The sequence below is a fragment of the Leuciscus leuciscus genome (assembly GCF_965113295.1).
Source record: "Leuciscus leuciscus genome assembly, chromosome: 10".
NCBI classification, from domain to species: Eukaryota; Metazoa; Chordata; class Actinopteri; order Cypriniformes; family Leuciscidae; genus Leuciscus; species Leuciscus leuciscus.
This window is the reverse complement of record NC_138734.1, coordinates 27,092,179-27,112,778: the sequence shown is the minus strand read 5'-3', so window position 1 is coordinate 27,112,778 and position 20,600 is coordinate 27,092,179. Positions and strand designations below refer to the sequence as shown.

At 39.2% G+C, this 20,600-nt stretch overlaps 1 protein-coding gene and 1 long non-coding RNA gene across 3 annotated transcripts in view; one reads left to right on the top strand and one right to left on the bottom strand.

Moving 5' to 3' along the window:
- The window catches only part of vwf (von Willebrand factor), a 37,137-nt gene that overhangs the window by 8,197 nt on the left and 8,340 nt on the right, over positions 1 to 20,600 (top strand). For both annotated transcript variants that reach the window (XM_082181566.1, XM_082181567.1), the window contains exons 14-42: positions 89 to 284; positions 496 to 711; positions 857 to 1,097; positions 1,395 to 1,489; positions 1,619 to 1,773; positions 2,551 to 2,654; positions 2,789 to 2,927; positions 3,023 to 3,157; positions 4,311 to 4,457; positions 5,355 to 5,495; positions 5,596 to 5,694; positions 5,815 to 5,971; positions 7,890 to 8,045; positions 8,147 to 8,282; positions 8,703 to 10,144; positions 11,885 to 11,995; positions 12,076 to 12,219; positions 12,309 to 12,452; positions 13,710 to 13,874; positions 13,962 to 14,008; positions 15,448 to 15,625; positions 16,342 to 16,556; positions 16,637 to 16,826; positions 17,617 to 17,946; positions 19,182 to 19,429; positions 19,548 to 19,650; positions 19,782 to 19,853; positions 20,129 to 20,230; positions 20,322 to 20,527. In XM_082181566.1, coding sequence (XP_082037692.1) covers positions 89 to 284; positions 496 to 711; positions 857 to 1,097; positions 1,395 to 1,489; positions 1,619 to 1,773; positions 2,551 to 2,654; positions 2,789 to 2,927; positions 3,023 to 3,157; positions 4,311 to 4,457; positions 5,355 to 5,495; positions 5,596 to 5,694; positions 5,815 to 5,971; positions 7,890 to 8,045; positions 8,147 to 8,282; positions 8,703 to 10,144; positions 11,885 to 11,995; positions 12,076 to 12,219; positions 12,309 to 12,452; positions 13,710 to 13,874; positions 13,962 to 14,008; positions 15,448 to 15,625; positions 16,342 to 16,556; positions 16,637 to 16,826; positions 17,617 to 17,946; positions 19,182 to 19,429; positions 19,548 to 19,650; positions 19,782 to 19,853; positions 20,129 to 20,230; positions 20,322 to 20,527 — 5,814 coding nt within the window. The remainder of the gene's footprint in view (positions 1 to 88; positions 285 to 495; positions 712 to 856; positions 1,098 to 1,394; positions 1,490 to 1,618; positions 1,774 to 2,550; positions 2,655 to 2,788; positions 2,928 to 3,022; positions 3,158 to 4,310; positions 4,458 to 5,354; positions 5,496 to 5,595; positions 5,695 to 5,814; positions 5,972 to 7,889; positions 8,046 to 8,146; positions 8,283 to 8,702; positions 10,145 to 11,884; positions 11,996 to 12,075; positions 12,220 to 12,308; positions 12,453 to 13,709; positions 13,875 to 13,961; positions 14,009 to 15,447; positions 15,626 to 16,341; positions 16,557 to 16,636; positions 16,827 to 17,616; positions 17,947 to 19,181; positions 19,430 to 19,547; positions 19,651 to 19,781; positions 19,854 to 20,128; positions 20,231 to 20,321; positions 20,528 to 20,600) is intronic.
- LOC309507407 lies at positions 10,544 to 15,433 on the bottom strand. The gene is made up of 2 exons (XR_014209143.1): positions 15,244 to 15,433; positions 10,544 to 10,710 (listed from the first exon to the last, which is right to left on the bottom strand). It is a non-coding gene; the product is annotated as an uncharacterized lncRNA (long non-coding RNA).

Below are 20,600 nucleotides of genomic sequence, written 5' to 3'. Positions count from 1 at the left end.
CAAACCTGATATGTGAGCATATGTATGTGTGTGTGTGTGTGTGTGTGTGTGTGTGTGTGTGTGTGTGTGTGTGTGTGTGTGTTTGCAGCTAAACCCTGCCTTTGCTGGGAAAACGTGCGGTCTGTGCGGTAATTATAATGGTAACCAGGGAGACGACTTCTTAACAGTGGGCGGGCTGGTGGAGACGCGCGTCGAAGGATTCGGCAACGCGTGGAAGATGAACGCAGACTGTGATGATCTTCAATTGCAACACTCAGATCCCTGTATTTTAAATCCTAAGAGAGGTATACACAAACACACACAAGGTTGTGAAAACAAATTTTAAGAATCTTTCATTAAAAGAACATATTGACCACTAATCTGAGTATTGGCAGGGATGTAGTGGTTATGCATATTTATAAATGCATGATGTCATGATTTATAAATGCTTTGAACACTAGAGGGCAACAAAGACTAGCAGTTAACAACCTGATAGATTTGTATGTGTGTCTACAGTGCGTTTTGCAGAAGAAGCCTGTGCTGTGCTGCTCTCTGTGAAGTTTGAAGCCTGTCATGATGTGGTCAGCCCTGAGCCATATGTGAAAAACTGCCGCTATGATGTGTGCTCCTGCGCAGACGGCCGAGAGTGCCTGTGTGATGCCGTCCACAGCTATGCAGCCGCCTGCGCAGCCAAGGGAGTGCTAATCAACTGGAGGGGTCATGGATACTGTGGTATGTCTCATTCTGACTGTAGGTTAAGAGTTAAGACAGCAAAACAGTACCAAAATGGCTGAATAAACATACTAAATAAAGTTCATGGAAAGTCTCCATCATGATAGAAAACCAAATGTGTGTGTGTGTGTGTGTGTTTGAGCAGAAATGACCTGTCCGGATGACCAGGTGTACGAGGTTTGTGGGAACGTGTGTAATCAGACGTGCCGGTCTCTATCGCTGCCTGACAGTGGTTGTGATGGGTTGTGTGAAGAAGGCTGTTTCTGCCCCAGAGGACTCTTCCTCAGTGACGCAGGGGAGTGTGTGCCACCCGAACACTGCTCGTGCCACCATAACGGAGAGATCTTTGAGCCCAACGACATGATCGGTGACCATCACGCCATCTGGTTAGCAGGGAAAAAACACAGTATTTTACTATACAGTTACACATCAGGTTTCTTTGATAGCTTGATGTTTGGTCAACTGCCTGTGTCTCACCGGACTCATATGATATTAAACGTAAAGTGTTTACATGACACAGACTAGCGTCATATTGCCACTGTCTTATTGAAATTACTAGTAGGCACTAACCAAAATATTGGCTTTAATTTCATTGAAATTTGAATAAACTAAAATCTTTCCAACTCCAAACATTTATGTGTATATATTTATTCGTTTTTTTTTAATGTTATTTCTTTGTGTAGTGTATGTGAGAGTGGATCCATGCAATGCACTTCTAATGAAGCCACTGGATCAACTCTGACTGACCTCTTCTTTGACGATCATTCTTCTTCAAGAGGTATTTCTCCATGCTTTCATAACTCTGTGCATTTTTAATGGAGCACAACTGGACACAAGTGGACAGAATATTGTAGTTTAGATAAATGAAGTACATATAATGAATTCTTTGTGTGTGTTTCACCTGTAGGGCGGCGCTCTATCTCTTGTCCACCTCCACTGCAGCGGTTTGAGTGTGAAAGTGCAAGGGATGCTGGGATAGAGTGTGCTAAGACCTGCCAGAATCTGGACCTGGAGTGTGTCAGTCAGGGATGTGTGTCTGGCTGTATGTGTCCACCTGGAACGGTAAGTATCAAAGTGAACACGAAATGTTCGGATGAACCGTTTGACACTTAATATCATTCATGCTTATATTCATAAACCAAGTAGGATTAGTAAATTATGTATAGAACTATATTTATACAACTTTTTACTGTTTTGATCAATATTTCTGGGGAAAAAAAACTTTTGAAAATATACTACCATTCAACAGTTTGGGATTCTTTAGTAGTCTCTTACGCTCACCAATGCTGCCTTTATTTGATCAAAAAGAAATGAAATAGTAATATTGTGAAATATTATTGTCATTTAAAACAATTGTTTTCTATTTGAATACACTTAAAAATGTAATTTATTCCTGTGACACAAAGCTGAATTTTCAGCATCATTACTCCAGTCTTCAGTGTCACACGATCCTTCAGAAATCATTCTAATATGTGGATTTGCTGCTCAATAAACATCTATTATTATTAATAACTTTGAAATAATATTTTGGATTTTTTTCGGAATTCTTTGATAAATGTTTTATTTGAAATAGAAATCTTTTGTAAAAGTATAAATGTTAGACATTTATGTGATACTATTTACTTGGGATTTCAAAACTGTAAGGTGAATAATTTAACACCACATTATGATTAGAAAAATGTGCTAAATTATTTAAACCATTCATATTATCTAAAGCATATTATAGTTACTTTTCTACATAAATAAAAATCTTTTTCTTTTACGTATGCAGCTTTTTAATGTTTACAACTTTTTAGGCTACAAAAAACGAGAATTGTGTCATTTTATGGGTGTTTGCAGGTTCGGCACAGAAGAGAATGCATTCCACAAGACCAGTGCCCTTGTTACCATAACAACCGCCCCTATGCCTCAGGACAGAGCATTAATGTGGACTGCAACACCTGGTAAATGAGCCAATCATGGATCTTCTACAGGCTGACACTGGTGTAATGTTATTTTGTTGCATACATCAGATGACAAGTAGGCCTATAAACATTCATATTATTGTGTTACAATTACATTTCCCTTTCTTTCCCAGTGTTTGTGAGAAGCGTCAGTGGAAGTGTACACAGCGTGTGTGTGACGGTGTGTGTCGTGTGATAGGAGAGACACACTACATCAGCTTTGATGGATTGAAGTTCTCGTTTCCTGGACCTTGCCAATATGTTCTAGCTCAGGTAAAGTCAATATTCTCGCTCTCTTGCTCTCTTTTCTCTTCTGTCCCTCATATTCATTCATGTTTTCGCTCATTCTTCTGTGTCCGTCTGAATAGGATTACTGCAATGGATTGGATGGCACGTTCAGGGTTCTGGTGGAGAACTCCGCTTGTGGGATCGCAGGTTACCGCTGCAGTAAAAGCATCACAGTGATGTACATGGGAGGACTGATTGTAATGGAACATGGCGAGGTAACACTAAAATTGATTTATAGAGTTATATTTGACTTTATAAAGCAGATAGCTACAGTCTTGGATGCTTGTCAATAAAACGTTATGCTGTTATCAATAAATGCACAGAACAGCAACTGATATTTTCTTGGCAGAGCAAACCTATGTTCTATGTCATATGTGCTATGTTCAGGGAAAAAATGACTACAGTCAAATAAATATAAAGAAAATAAGAACAAATAATAAAACTACAAGCAACAGCACAAATAAATACAATAAAGCAAATATTAAATTAAATAAATCATGCTTTTCAGGTTTTTCAGGTAGGTCTAACATTAGTTTTCAGGTACAGAAATTGTAAAATGACATTGCATATTTGACTGTATAAATTAAAGATTAATCCTTATTGAAGTTACAAAAGCTATTCAATCTAGAGCAGTGAGTGTTTTCCTTGTCTTTTGTTGTTTGATTAACATTAAAAGCACAGACAGCAGGAATATTAGCCCGCTGACACTTTACACGGATCCAGTTCACACTGATACTGATACACTTGCCTCGACTGTTTCATTCACTTAAGACGTAACTGACTATTCCTGCTAGGACACTCACCAAGACGGGCATATTGATATCATTTCTGTGTGAATTTGTCCGTTGAAGTGCAAAACTTGAAAGAGTTCAATATTTGCGTGCTGTCTGAGACTGTCTTCACATGAGCGCACACACACAATCTTCTCACAGCGCGCGCAAGTTCCCATTCATTTGATCATTGCTGTTGTAATGTATTGGGAACCCAGAATGTGTATCCTTCAACAGACACATGCATTAGCAGAACTTTGTCAGTCTGTTTTACTCGTTGTTATTTTCAATAAACCATAGCCTATTATTAGTGCGTCGTCAGATGGAGAACGGTACGGTTCGATTTTTTACCGAGAACCGTTACACCCCTAATACATACATAGAACCATACATACATAGATATAGATACATAGATTCAGTGTATAAAAAAAAAAAAGTCACTTGCAATATCTGCAAGGTTGCTTAAATATAAGAGATTTTGTGGATTCATTGTTAAATGATTCATCCACTAGCTTACTGTATGTTATGACAAGCATCATGTGTGAAGTAAAAGCTTACAGGCTTTTTTGCTTTCTTTCTCTGTTGTCTTCTTCTGTAGGTGAGGATGAAGAGGCCTGTGTTGAAAGAGACAGTGGTTGAGATTGTGCGCTCTGGACAGTATTACATCATCCTTCTGGGTAAACACATCTCCATCACCTGGGACACAGGGACCCGAATCTCACTGCAGATCAACGGACAGTACAGGGTAACACACATACAAAGAAAAACACACACACATCTGCCTCGCTATCTAAATGAGCACATACCATAGACGACTTCTTTTTCTTGTTAAAAAATATTTATGAATAATGTTTACCTTTGAGTATGTTACCAAAGTGGTGAGATTTAGCAAGTTAACAACAAAAAAAGCATTTTTAGAGTAAAAACGTATTTATGAATCGAATATTATGAATATATATATTTTTTTTTAATCTTTAAGCATGTCCCCAAAGGGAGCCAGATTTATTAAAAATTAAATTAAAAAAATATTTTTTAATGTTAAGATAAATTAATTAATTAATAAAATTTCATGAATAAAAAAGATTTTTACACTTTCAAGCATGTTCTGGCTTGAAAGTGAGTTTTTGTCAGATTTACCACGTAAACAAAAAAAGAATAATCATTTTGTAAAGTTTAAATGATTTATGAATCCAAATGTATCTATAAAATATGATTTAGAATGATTTATTTGTACCTTTGTGCATGTCCACAATATGGGTTTTTGTCTGATGTATCTAGTTAATTAAAAAAGTTTAAAAAAAGATTTATGAATAAAAACTACAGAATAAAATGTTTTGAATCATTTTTATATTTGAACATGTACCCAGTGAGTACCCACATTTTTAGAGTTAAAATGATGTGATTTATTTCATTTAGTTTTTACCTTTAGGCATGTCCCAGAAGTGAGTTTTTGTCAGATTTAGTTGAAGTGAACTCTAAAAAAATATATTTTTTTGAGTTAAAAATAATTTAGAAATTCAAATGTATGTATACAATATAATTTAGAAATTATTTTTACCTTTAAGAATGTCTGCAGTATGGGTTAAAACTACTTATCTTAGAATAAACAGTTGAGAAATTAAGTTATTTGTGTGTGTTTAAGGGGAAAGTCTGTGGCCTTTGTGGAAATTTTGATGGCAGTCAGAATAACGATCTGTTGAGCAGCAGTAACCAGATGGAGGTTGGCGCTGCAGACTTTGGAAACTCGTGGAAAGTTCGACCTAGCTGTGCTGACGCTGTACCGGTGAGTTACATCACGGCCTGAACTGAAGTGTTTTATTAGAGCAAGCCAGAACATAGAGACATGAAATGATCTGATATTACATATTTTGATTTGCATGCAGGTGCTGTCTCAGTGCAGCACAGACATGGTGAAGCTGGTGACGGTGGAACAGTCCTGTCGTGTGCTCACCAGCACCATCTTCAGGGAGTGCAATGTTGTGGTTGGTAATACTTATACTCAATAGTCACAATTAAATAATGACAATACACTAACATGTGGTCATTACTCCACTTTCTTACTACTTCTTACACTTGTTTACTTTTTACTCTGACTGTATCAGGTGGACCCTGAGCCATACTGGGACATCTGTACTCATGACACATGCTCGTGTCCATCGGTCGGTGACTGTGCATGTTTCTGTAACACCATTGCCGCATACGCTCATGAATGTGCTCAGAAGGGGCTGCTGGTGAACTGGAGGTCCAACGATTTATGCCGTAAGTTATATACACATATATATATATATATATATATAAATACACACACACTATATTGCCAAAAGTGTTGGGACACCCCTCCAAATTATTAAATGTAGGTGTTCCAATCACTTCCATGGCCACAGTTGTATAAAATCAAGCACTTAGGCATGTAGACTGCTTCTACAAACATTTGTGAAAGAATGGGTCGCTCTCAGGAGCTCAGTGAATTCAAGTGTGGTACCTTAGGATAGCTTGCCACCTGTGCAATAAGTCCATTCAAGAAATTTCCTCACTACTAAATATTCCACGGTCAACTGTTAGTGGTATTATAACAAAGTGAAAGCAACTGGGAACAACAGCAACTCAGCCACGAAGTGATAGGCCACGTAAAATCACAGAGCGGGGTCAGCACATGCTGAGGCGTACACAGTGCGCAGAAGTCGCCAACTTTCTGCAGAGTCAATAGCTACATACTTCCAAACTTCGTGTGGCCTTCAGATTAGCTCAAGAACTGTGCATAGAGAGCTTCATGGAATGGGTTTCCATGGCCGAACTGCTGCATCCAAGCCTTACATCACCAAGTGCAATGCAAAGCGTAGGATGAAGTGGTGTAAAGCACGCCGCCACTGGACTCTAGAGCAGTGGAGACGTGTTCTCTGGAGTGACGAATCACGCTTCTGTCTGGCAATCCAATGAACACTCGTTCATTGGATTGCCAGACAGAAGCGTGATTCGTCACTCCAGAGAACACGTCTCCACTGCTCTAGAGTCCAGTGGCGGCGTGCTTTACACCACTTCATCCTACGCTTTGCATTGCACTTGGTGATGTAAGGCTTGGATGCAGCAGTTCGGCCATGGAAACTGGGTATGCCGGTTGGCAGGAGAATGGTACTTGCCTGACTGCATTGTGCCAAGTGTAAAGTCTGGTGGAGGGGGGATTATGGTTTTGGTTGTTTTTCAGGGGTTGGACTTGGCCCCTTAGTTCCAGTGAAAGGAACTCTTAATGCTTCAGCATACCAAGACATTTTGGACAATTTCATGCTCCCAACTGTGTGGGAACAGTTTAGGGATGGCCCCTTCCTGTTCCAACATGACTGCGCACCAGTGCTCAAAGCAATGTCCATAAAGACATGGATGAGCGAGTTTGGTGTGGAGGAACTTGACTGGCCTGCACAGAGTCCTGACCTCAACCCGATAGAAGACCTTTGGAATGAATTAGAGCGCAGACTGCGAGCCTGGCTTTCTTGTCCAACATCAGTGCCTGACCTCACAAAATGCGCTTCTAGAAGAATGGTAAAAAATTCCCATAAACCTTGTGGAAAGCCTTCCCAGAAGAGTGTGGAATGGGATGTCATTAAAGTTCATGTGCATGTAAAGCCAGACGTCCCAAAACTTTTGGCAATATAGTGTATATAAGGGTGTAACGATATTCAAACCGAACCGAAAAACCGTGATACACCACCCATGGTACGTATCACGATACTCTAATGTCGTACCACCAACTGCTGCCCGCCCAGCCTTTGCCCATTGTTGAGGTTGACCCTATTTTACCTTGTCACAAAAAATTTTTTCTTCCTTAACATTTGAACTAGGGGTGTAAGGGTACACATATTCGTCCCACAAATTTTCTTGCGTCTTATGTGTACAAGGCGAATACAGCGTTGTAGCATAACCACCATAAACCACCAGTTATTGCAATAAGCTCCATGTTTTGTTACTTTCAATAAGAAACAAAGTGTAATTTTCCAAAATAATGTCCATTTTATCACGAAATTCAAACAATGTCATTTTGACGCTCTTAAATGTGGCGTGACAGATCACTATATAGGCGCCAGTTTAACCCTTCAACCCAAAGGCAGATTATTCCCTGAAATAAGTGTACTACAGAAAGTCAAACTTTACAGTATTGTTTGCTAAATGACTGTTTTACCTACAGCACTGAGCTGTGAGGAACTGAATAAGGACGCAGGGGTGGAGTGTGAGTGGAGATATAACGCCTGTGGTAGCGCTTGCCCTCCCACCTGCCAGCATCCTGAACCTCTGAGCTGTCCCATTACGTGTGTGGAGGGATGCCATGCTGTCTGCCCACCAGGTAGCACCAATTCACAGATACCTACAAGAAAATTGACTTCATAGACTTCAATCTCACTTTTGTTCGCACATTCACTCGTTCTGTCTGCTTCAATCCCTCAGGGCAAGTTTTAGATGAGGTTCTGAGGAAGTGTGTGGAACCGTCACAGTGTCAGGTGTGTGTGCATAACGGAGAGAGAATCTCCCATGGAAAACAGTTCATCATTAACCATGAAGATCCTCATCTTTGCCAGATATGGTATGCTATGCCACATATTGTTTTCATCTCCATCACTCATTACTCTATGCAGATTGTAGGAGAATTTAGGTCAAATGTAATCTCAAAATTAAAAAAATAGGAAATTGGAAAAAGAGATTGTTATATAAGATGTTATACAAGTAGTATTTATTTTTATTAATATTTGTAGCTTTTATTTATCTATTTTAGTTTTCATTTGAATATTATTATATATTTACTTATTAACATATTATATTAACACGTTATATTAACATTATATTTCAATACATATTTTTATATAATTGAAATGTGTGTACCCTTTATATATAAACAGTATATACATATGTATATATACATAGACTAATAGAAAATCATTTTTATACTTTATAAAACAGGTTCTAAACAGGTTTTGTGAGATTCATCCATTTGTTATGTTTTCAGTCACTGTGAGAGCAACACGCTGACGTGCGGCCCATGTCCTGCAACTGGTTTGGCCTCTACACTAGCACCAACCACTGTCAGCAACACTCCTACGCCACTCCCGTTTTCCACCCCGGTGCCAGCTGATGCCTGTGATAGGGCGATGGACCTGGCCTTCTTAGTGGACGGCTCCTCTGCTTTGAGTGAAGACGACTTCAGTTTAATCAAGCTCTTTATCCTCCGGGTGGTGGAGCGGTTCAGAATGGGCTCTGCCCACACTCGCGCCACGGTTCTGCTCTTCCACTCCGGCGTGAAAAGTTATGAAATGCAGGTGCAAAAATGGATCTTTAAGAAGATGGTGCGTGAGCTGCGTTACAGTGGTGGTGATGTCGCATTTATGGACGAGGCAATAAAATATCTAGCAGTATACATTTACGATAAAAACAAGCGCGAGCACGCAGGGCGAGTCGCTATATTGCTGACGGCGAGCTCAAATCCTAGGCCCATGCGTAGTACTCAGCGTCTGCTGCGTAAAAAAGACATCACCATCGTCACTGTAGCTCTAGGGCCTGACGTCAACATGGCACAGGTTAATGAGATCACAAAGGCCACGCCCAGCAGTCGCTCATACATAGTGAGCAGCGTAGCAGAGCTAGATGATGAGGCTCTGGCCATCACAGACTACCTCTGCACTTTGGGACTGGAACCTGAACCCCCAAAGAAACCCCCTACCAGAAAGCCCAGCACCACTTCAGTCACCCCAACAACTACCGCAACCTCTAAACTCACTGCCGCCACGGTTCCACCAACCGCTGCCATTGTAACCTCATTTCCTAGCATCCCCAGTCCTGGAACGACATTTCCTCCGCCCACAGTAACAACATATGAGGTTGTCTTCCTGTTGGAAAGCTCAAATGCAGTGGGTGAGGAAGGCTTCAATGAGACACGTGATGCTTTGGTCGATGTTATCGCTTCACTCGATCAGGAAGAGGTGGAGAATCTACGGATCACGGTGATGCAGTACTCAGTCACGGTCACTGTGGTAATCAGCCGCATGGAACTACAGCACAGGCAACAGGTGCTGCAGAGAATGCGACAGTTACGTTGGACCAAAGGTGCAGAGGTCAACACAGGCCATGCCATCCGTTCTGTATATGAGACTGTCACTACAGACACACCAAGTAATACACCAGACCAGATGGTGTTTCTTATAACACAGAGCCCTCCGACGGACGTCATTCAGCGGCCTCCGAGCTCCACTCATAAGAAAGTGTATCCGATTGGGATCGGCCAACAGATTCGATACGAGGATCTTGCACAGTTGAGCTTCCCGGATGAACCGATCATGCTAGATAATCCCTCGGACCTTAAGAGACTGCGGCCCATGCTGATCAATATCAGTAAAACAATCAGGAGGCCTCTGCTGCCCACACTACCACCGAGAGCCACACTGCCCCCTTCAGGTCAGATACAACAATGCTACACTCTCTTCAGATTTTTCTGATAAAAATTGTAGTTTCAATTTAAAATGCAATAAAAAAGGTTTCTGTGCTTGTTTGTAGGGCTTCACAATTTGGCCAATAAATTGTGTGATTGAGTAATCAATGACTAGAAAATTCAAATAATAATCATTACTAAATAAAAATATTAAACAAAATAAGAAATATTACTTTTGTAAATAAATAGTATTTAAATTGTATTTAAAGTATTTAAATAAACCACTACTAATAATAATGTTTATTTTATAGTACAACTGTAAAAATGTATGTTTGTCTTAATTTCTACATTTTCAAACACTAAACCATTGAACCTTTTGGTAAAAACCTACAAGGAGGCCTTAAAGCCTCTTTTTTTTGTTGACAAAAGCCTGTTTATTAGTGCTTCTCATTAGATATCTGAGAAGATGGTTGGCACATGTTGCATTTCTAAATTCATGTTATAAGTGACTGAAACTCAAGCAGAGATGAGTTCATGTGGAGCAGCGTTTACTGTGAACCAAGCCACTCTGAAACACTGGATCACGAGTTGCCTGTGTTTAAAAGAACACAGTGTATATATTTATTTAATTAAATCGCAGCCTTTGCAATTTGATAATCACAACCAAGTCGTGATTTTAGGATAGTTCACATAAAAATGAAAATGTCATCATTTACTCACTCTGAATTTATTTCTTCTGCTTGACACAAAATAAGATATTTTGAAGAATGTCTGTAACATCATAACAGTTGATTGACCCCATTGACTTCCATAGTATTTTTTCCCCCATACCATGGAAGTCAATGCGCCCCATCAACTGTTTGATTACCGACATTCTTCAAAATATCTTCTTTTGTTTCGGTACAACTTGAGGGTGAGTAAATCATTGAAATAATTTGTATTTTTGGGTGAACTGTCCTTTTAATCGTGCAGCCCTTCTACATTCTTTCATTTCAGTTGTCATCACAGTCTATTCCACTGCACAAGGTCTTTTTCATCTCAGTTCTCAGATTTTTCATTGACAAGGAATGTGATTGCTGTAATTTCAAAGAATAAAAGATTAAAAAGGAACAGTGAGACAGTAGAGAGAGTGACTGGTGCGCAACAATGAAAAGATGTAATTCCCTTAATTACTGTGGAAATTGGCTGGCAAATGATGCAGAAACATGGTGTTGTACGCAAAATGATCGAAAATTATTGGATTTGGATTTGTCAGTGGCAGTGGCGCAGTGCTAGCCTGTCAGACGTACTACTTTAGTTTAAAATTAAGAACTCCTAAATGACAAATACATTAGTCTGTTGACACTTTACTCTAATTAAAATGTCAGATGGCTAATTTCAGATGACATATCAAATGATCCTATGAATTTTTGGTACTATATCACACTACAAGAATTCTTTCTAGAAATAAGTGTATGACAAATTATGTTGGTTTGGCCAAGCAATCATGAAGAACACCTAAGAAACAATCTACCATCTTCCTAGTAAAAATAAACTCCCTAGCACAAAGTATATGTAACATTTATCTCTTTTAAAACAGCCTGAGTAACCAGACTACTTAAGGCCTAGAAACTTTTTAAACGTTAAGACTTTGTCAAGTCAATATTCAGATGTTGCCTTTTCTAGTTGTTGAATGCAAGGACAGCCAATACATAGATGCGTACAGAGTGAATACATAAATGCTTTCTTTGTAATTTCTATGTGTGTGTGTGTGTGTGTTTGCTCAGTGCCGTGTTCAAAGCCCATGGACGTGCTGTTCCTGTTGAGAGCCTCTTCTGATAACCAGTTCGAAGACTTGAAAACATTTGTGAGAACTTTTATAAAGAGCACAAATATTGGTAAGTCTCCGTGAGATTGATTTTTTTCATTGTGTGTATGTTATAATAGTTACATCTAGAGTTCTACTTATCTGTTGCAGGTCGCAATCACACACAGGTGGCAGTGATAGTGTATGGGGGAAAATCAGCAGTGGCGGTCACATGGAGAGATGAACAGACAGAAGACAATCTTCTCAAGCTTTTAGAAACCCTACACAGCAAGACAGACAATCCAACAAGACTGGGTAAATATGCTGTGAAGACACAGCAGCCTGACAGTTAAAACATATGCCACACTACATACATGTGGGCGTTCCTTCCTCTTTCTCCGCAGGAGCTGCTCTGCGATTGGCCGTACAGACAGCCGTTTCCTCCACCAGTGGGGGACGAATGGGCATCCCTAAAGCTGTGGTTATGGTCGTGACTGACAGGTCAATAGACTCTGTGCAAGAGGCAGCAAACGAGGCTCTGACAGCTGGTTGGTGAAATAGTTTCATAGCTTTATCGATGCACTCTTTTTTAATGTAGTGTTTGAGTTTCAATAGAAGTTAAACTCTATCAGTAGCATCTGTGGTACATTGTTAATTTCCACAGAAAATAATTTCAGCTTAAATCAAGCAAAAAACAACAAAAACCTGTTTACAGTAATGCACTTACAATATTCAATAGACAAAAGTCTATGGTGCAATATATTCCAGATTTACTGTAAACTTTAACTGCATGACATGTTTTATTTTTAAAGGAACACTATGTAACTTTTGTTGCCCTCTAGTGGTTACAAAACAAAACTGCATGCATCTTGCAGAAGAACATTGTTTTGGTTGTGCTTCCGCTTTGCGTGACTTGTATAGATGAATACTCTGTGAAAGAAACATAACCGAGAAACATAGTACTTCAAATACACCCCAGAAAACAAATGTAATAGTTTACCGATCTGAGTCGGCTCCAATTGAACATATTGTTTAAAAAAAAAGAAGAGAAAGAGATTATCCTACTGCTCATAAAACATTCACTACTAGCCTTAAGAGATATAACCAGATTAGATGGAAAGGATCTCAACCTGACTAGCTGAAGTTATTAGTTCAATTGTTTCCTGATGTAATCAACAGAATGCCACTGCGAAAGCGCTTTAGTGTCACATTAACATAAAAGAAAATCAAATAAAAATCGTTTTTTGAGAATTAAGTCATGATGTTTTGAAAACAGGCCTTTTATGAGATTAAAAAGTCAAAGTTTCAAGACTAAAGTCATAGCATTATGAGATTTAAATCGGTGCATTATTGGATTATAGTCATAAAAGTATGAGAATAAAGTCATAAAGAAACATCAAAGTGAAGTAGAGTCGACCACCGGTTGCTATTTCAGACTGCACAAAAGAGGCAATTTCCTGAATGTCTGTCTGGCTCTTTCTCCTGAATAAATTCGATTTTCTACATAACTGCTGCAGTGTCCTCATACTAATGATAACTTGGTGCTGATGCAGCAAAAGACCAAGGATTTCTTAGTTGCTAAATCCTACAGTATGATTGAACTAAATGCACCACATCCATTTCTTGCATTAATGAAGCTGCAGCCTCTGTCTGCACCCTATTCATATTGTAGCAGTTTATTATAATACTGTGGTTGTTTTCTCAAAATATTTCTTCTTTATTTACACAATATTATGTGTTTAAAATGTTTGCTTTTATTCTCATAACATTATGTCTTAAAAGCAACATGTGTTTGTTGCATACAGGTGTGTCAGTGTTTCCCATTGGACTGGGTAACCAATATGACCAAACTGAACTGCGCACGCTCGCGGGTCCACACGCTCAGGACAACATCATTCGGCTGAGCAGCACAGAGCACCTGCTCGCCATGGCTGCACTCGACCAATCGTTCACCGACAAACTCTGCCGAGGTGAGACTCAACGTGTACACATTACACAATAAAACAGGACTAATGTAGCAATTTGATTATAATGATGATGATGATGATGTCCCTCAGCGGGTCCTCCTGGAGTGTGTGTGGATGATGAAGGGAATGAACGGAAGGTGAGCAGTTTTTAGTGGGGTGCAAAATTCCTTTCATGCCATCAAACTTCCATTAAAGGCCTCGACTTTAAGAACATCAGCTTCTAATTTTCTTCCATACATCCTCTTGATCTGATGCAGACTTTCCGAGAAGTCAAATCCAATCCATTTCATTGGATCTCAGGATCCATAATCAATTTCACTGGATCAGGCGTTCTGGGCCAATAACATCATCCCTCAAAAACCTTTTTTAGGTTGAGCTGCTCATTAACAGATCATTTAATCTAAGGCCAGAAACATATTCTATGCAAGTGAGCAAACATGAATGCTTGGCCAATGCATTACAAGCATGCATAATGAACATGCATTTTTGGGTGACAATGGCAGTAGTTAAACACTGAACTTAAGGGGGCGATAGAGTTACATTGAAATGTTTGTGCCATTAAAACAGGATGTGGTGTTTTTCAGACAGTTAGCTATAAATATCATTAATTGAACTTGCTCATCAAGAGTCTCTTCAAACTGTTTCTTTGCCATGGCAAAATGACCAATGAGAATGAGAAAAATGACCATTTGAAGACCCCCATAGCGCCACATTTCACATTACTTGCATAGTGGATGTTTCGTCTACCTAGGGCTGCACGATTTGGGGGGGAAATCTACAATAACTGATTTTTCTGAAATTGCGATTGCAATTTAAAATGCTATTTAAAGAACTCCAGGATTGATGTGCTTGTTTGTTGGGCTGCACAATTTGGCCAAAAATGTGTGATTATATATCAATATGACTATAAAATAATAATAATGATAATTGTACTGTAAAATAAAAAAAATCATATTTTTATATTTTAGAATAATTATGATTATTATAACTAAATTAAATTATAAAAAATAAGTAGTATTACTTTTGTAACATTTCACTGTAAAAGAAAATAAAAATTAAGAAAAAAATATATGTTTTTATCATTTTATTTTACAGTACAACTATTAAATTACAATACTAATATTTAAGGATTCATTTTTCATTTTCAAACGTCAAATCATCACGCTTTTATTTTGGTGGATAACCACTGGGAGCTTCTCTTTTGTTGACAACAGTAGGATTATAAATATTTCTTATTATAAGTTTGGGAAGATGGTTGGCGCATGGTTGCGTTTCCAAGCGACTCAAACTCAGAGCAGATGCAGAGATGAGTTTGTGTGGAGCAGCATTTACTGCTAACCGAGCCACACATTGAAAAAACTGGATCATGAACTTGTGTGTAAAAATGCACAGTGCCACACTTCACTCTGACACATGCAGCGCATATATTTATTCAATAAAATCGCAGCCACTAAGCTATATAGCGATTTTTGTTTTATTTCAAGTAATCGTGCAGCACTCACTGCAGACTAACAAAGGCTCCTGAAGTTCTGGTTTGTGCATCAAAATAACGATTCTGACTGTTTCTGTCCATCAGCCTGGTGAGACATGGCTGTTGTCAGATGGCTGTCACTCAGTGCTGTGCAACCCATCAGGCACAGTAACGGTGCAGAGCCACCGCATCAACTGTGAGAAGATGGAGCCTCCAGTCTGCAAAAACAGCCTTCCAGCCCTCCGCTACAATCACACCTGCGGCTGTTCCTGGACCTGCCCCTGTATGACACACACCCCTAATTATGCAACAACCAACATATTATGCCCTTTTTTAAAAGTCTTGATTTTGGTTTTGGGGTCTACTAGAAAAACACATTATTTTTCACATATTTTACATTTTTGCAGCACCTCTTTTCCCAGTCTGTCAGAAACGCTCTGTTTAATTCCAGGAAGACCCACCTTTCAAAAAGAGCGGTGTGCTCTGATTGGTCGGCTAGACCAGTATGTTGTGATTGGCTGTTTTGGAAATGTTTAAACACACTACTAACGCAACCCAACCAGGCCTCGCGCCCTATATTTTGCATATGCACTGGGGCAGGAATTATTTAAATGAGGAATATTTTGATGTGTTCGTTCCCAAAAGAAAACTCAAGACTACAATCAAGGCGTTTCAGGGAGTTCAGAAACTGACAGAGATTAACTCTCTTTGGAATGACTTTGTACTTTGTAACTTCACAGACCTTTTGTTCCTGCTGCTCAAAGCATAATAGGTCCTCATTTTAGCTCATTTTTACTCAAACTTGGATTAAAATAGCAAAATAGCACTTAATTTCCGAGATGATACTGTATTAAACATGCAATGTGATGAGGCCAAGTGACAACAATTTAGCGTTATACTGTTTAAAACGTTGCATAATGCATTGTTTTACAAACCATAAAAATGTTTATGCATGAACTGTAAACTTTTAACTTGAACATGCTTACTTTCTTTCCCCAGGTAGTTGCATGGGCAGCTCCACTAGCCATGTTGTGTCATTTACGGGGGCAGCTCTGAAGCTAAGAGCCGCTTGCTCCTATTTGCTGCTTCGCTCAGGAGGGGCGGAGCTAGTGTTGCATGCGGCTGCCTGTCAAAACTCGCCCAATCAGATCTGCATGAAGAGCCTGGAGCTGAAGGAGGGCGGGACAAGTGTGGTGCTACAGGATGACATGAAGGTAGATGCACTGAAAAAGCATGCAAAGTGAAACAGCTAACCAAGTCAGCAAAGAGATTCAACATGTTCTCTATATTTCAGGTGACTGTGGGCGGTGTGTTTACCGCAGTCCCATTCAGAATTCAGGGAGTAACTGTGACACAAATTGGTGCTATACTACACCAGCTGAGATCCGAGCAGCATGGTTTCACACTCACCTTCACTCCCCACAGCAATGAGTTCATGATCAACATGGACATCTCCATGAAACCTAACACCACTGGCGTATGCGGTAAATACAGTTCCTTTAAGCTTACGACTGTAATTTTTGTGCTTGATTGCTGATGAGAGTTTTACTTTAATTTATTTTGTGGTATTCAAAATAATTTTTTTAATTCCAATCTAGTCCTTGAAAGGGATTTGAGGGAGCAATCAGGATGCAAAATTGTCAAATTCATATTTAAAGAGGGAGAAATATGAAATGGTTATGAAATGAAATTCATAGTTTATATAACTGCTCTGTGGCTTTTAACATTTGTTAATACACTTTATTTATTTATTCATAATTCATAAACATATGGAGTATTCCCATCAGATAATATTAAAATTAGACAATATTAATAATCAATCTAATGCCGTCTATAGAAATTTGTATTTAGTTCAGTCATTAGTTAAATGTTAATTTATTTAGAATTGTGTATATATATATATACAGCAGTTGTGGTCAGAATGATTGGCACCCCTGGTAAATATGATCAAAGATGGCTGTAAAAAATAAATCTGCATTGTTTATCCTTTTGATCTTTCATTAAAAAGTCAGTCAGTATTTACTTATAGATAAGTTATCTGGCTGTATGGCAACATTTAAATCTGTTTTTGTTTTTCTTTTAACTAGGTTAAATATAAAGTTAAATGTAATCAGTTGAGAAAATATATAGCAGGAAATAAATGGGCACAATTTGGGCAAAATATGACGATGTCGAAATTCTTTCAATTGCAGTTCCTCTTCCTGTCAGTCTAATTCAAACTCCAGTTCAACATCTTGTGGGATGTGTAAAGTAACTTGTCCATCTCTCTTCCAGGTTCCTGCTCTGAAGAGCAGACAGGTCTAGTGTTATCTGACGGCAGTGTGACCACAGACCCTGACGTGTACCTGAAGGGATGGGCTCTGGGCGAGTGTGTCCAGCATCTGGAGGTTGAGTCGTGTGCTGCTGGTGTGGCGAAGGGCTGTGATGTGTTAAGTTCTGAGGTGTTCAGCCGCTGCCACGCGCTGGTTCCTTTGCAGGAATATGTGCAGATCTGTCAGAGAGTGGCCTGCCAGCCTAATGCGGTGTGTGACCTTGTTACCGCCTACAGCACAGTGTGCCGTCAACAGGGAGTGTGTGTGGACTGGAGGACGCCCACCCTCTGCCGTGAGTCTTCTGTGATTAATGAGTCATGAAGTGAAGCGTGTTGCGACCCTCTCAGATCAGTGGCTCTAGGCCTGTGAGGTGGTGGTACTTTGATCAATGTACCTGAGAAAGAGAACAAACAGGAATTACTCCAGGCCTGTGTGCAGTCATGAAAGTCTTAAGCTTGAAAGAAAGTTTAATGTGGGAGCTACAGATCTAGTAGCTGGTATTAAAGGAATAGATCAACCCAAAAATGAAAATTATGGCATTAATTAATCACCCTCATGTCGTTTCAAACCAGTATTCTGTTATTACCACAAAAGGAGACATATTTACACACCTCTTGACCAAACTCCAAAAAACATTAATAAAACACCATATAAATACGATCTTGTGAGATATAGTGTTCTTGACATCTGTAGTTATACGTTTGTTTTATGTATTTTTTTCTTTTTATTTAGTCATTAATCACTGATAATATCCACCCCTCCAGCAGTGTTTAGTATTGTTTATATACTAATATAGTATTTATTAATTTTTTGAATATTTTGAATAACTTTTTATATTTTCATTTTAGTTCTTTAGTCATGTTATTAGTGTTTTAATATGTATATTAGCTTTATTTTTATTTTATTTTTTTCATGCTTTTTAAAAAGGTTTTAGTTTTAGTTAACAATAACAATGCTGCTCTTTAGAAGATTATAAAAGAAAAAAAGGGGGAAACAGAAAATGTTAAAAATATATATATATAAAAAATTATTATTAAAATTGTCTCTATGAATTGTTGTTGTTTGTAAAGAACCAGATGACATTTTCCCCACATGTTATGAAAAACAGCATACATGAAGATGAGTAAATAATGATCATAATTTATCCCAAATGTTTTCAAAATCCCCGCTTTTAAGTTGCACATTTCATCAGTGTACATTATTCTAAAAAAAGTTTTTCATAAAATGTAATAACTTCCGTCACCTCCTTTCCTCCAATTTTCCGTACTGCAGATTAAACAACTCACACAAGTCACACATGTGGGGGAGGGGGGAGATATTAAACAATGACATAAAAAAATAAATAATCTCCAGATGGACAAAATCAAATCCCACCCCACATTATTTTCTACTGTATCCTACTTTTCGCCTTTTCACTCTGAAATGTTGCATTACAGAATATGTTGTGAACTGCATATTGTTAATAATTTTGTGTTAGACACTTAATTGAGATTGAATTGTCAAATATCTCAATTTCTGTGTGTGTAGCCATGTCATGCTCAGGCTCTATGGAATACGCTGCGTGTCGAACGGGATGTTTGGAGCAGTGCGGCCAAAGCCAGTTCAGTCCTGGTGACATGATGGGTGATGGTTTAATGAAGGGCAATGGATCACTGTGCTTGAACACTCCCACAGAGGGCTGTTTCTGCCCTGAAGGATCTGTGTTAATGGGAGATAAGTGTGTAGGCAAAGAGGCCTGCAGTCAGTGTATGGACCACCATGGGAAAGCCCATCAGGTATTGAACATTAGTGCCTTTATGATATTGCTATGCCACCTTTATAAAACCAATAAGCCTTTGTCAGATCTGTGGAATTGCATACAACAGTCTTGTGATCTTGGTGTGTGTGTTTCAGTTTATGGAAAGCTGGAATCCTGAGGACAACCCCTGTCTTCTGTGTGTGTGTCTGGATCAGCAGCGCATCAACTGCACAGCTTTACCCTGCAGCAATGCTAAAGGTAAAGAGTAAAGACACAATGTGTATATGTTCTCTCTCACTGTCACTCTCGTCCACTACACGATTATCAGCCCCATTTCTCAAAGTGGTTTCTCAATGTGTGTTGTCATGGCAACTGTTGCTGTGCTACAGCCCCAGAGTGTGGACAATGTGAGGTTCTCCAGGAGAAGATGGGATCCAAGTGCTGCCCTGAATATGAGTGTGGTGAGCTGAGAATACACACAGAATACACAAATAATGTACATTGTACTCATCAAAATATGTATATGCTCCTCCATACACACACACACACACACACACACACACACACATTTCATTTCCCTTATACAATCATATAAATCTTAACCTAATGTCCTCTTGTTGATAAAAAAGGCTCATGGATATATTACGCTTTTACTACCCATATACTCACAGGTATGATGACACCTAATGGCAATACTATGATATAGTGTTGTGATGCACTGTGTGTGTGTTTGTAGTGTGTGATGCAAACTGTAAGCGGTCAGATCCCCCTCTCTGTGATCATGGCCTCAGTGTCGTCCTCACAAACCCTGGAGATTGTCTGCCAGTTTACCAGTGTGGTGAGAGCACATATACACACATACTCTAGTACGTTTCACATAGATGGTTTTCAATCACGTACAAATTATCTCTTTCACCGCCCTCTCTCAGTTTGTAAAAGGGATCAGTGTCCTGTGTCAACAAAACCAACCTGCCCTGCACACAAGAAGCTGTCGGTCACACCATCAGAGTGCTGTGATTCGTACGGATGTGTGTGCGACTGTCAGAACATCACCCGCACATGTCCTCCGGGTTACATCACGAATACTAACACCAACGATTGCGGCTGCATAGAGGTCACCTGCACGCCTGATAAGGTTGGCACTCTTTTGCGCTCTCGCTGCGCAGGTGTTATTCACTTGACCTTGCAGCTCCATGTCCTGAGGAGTG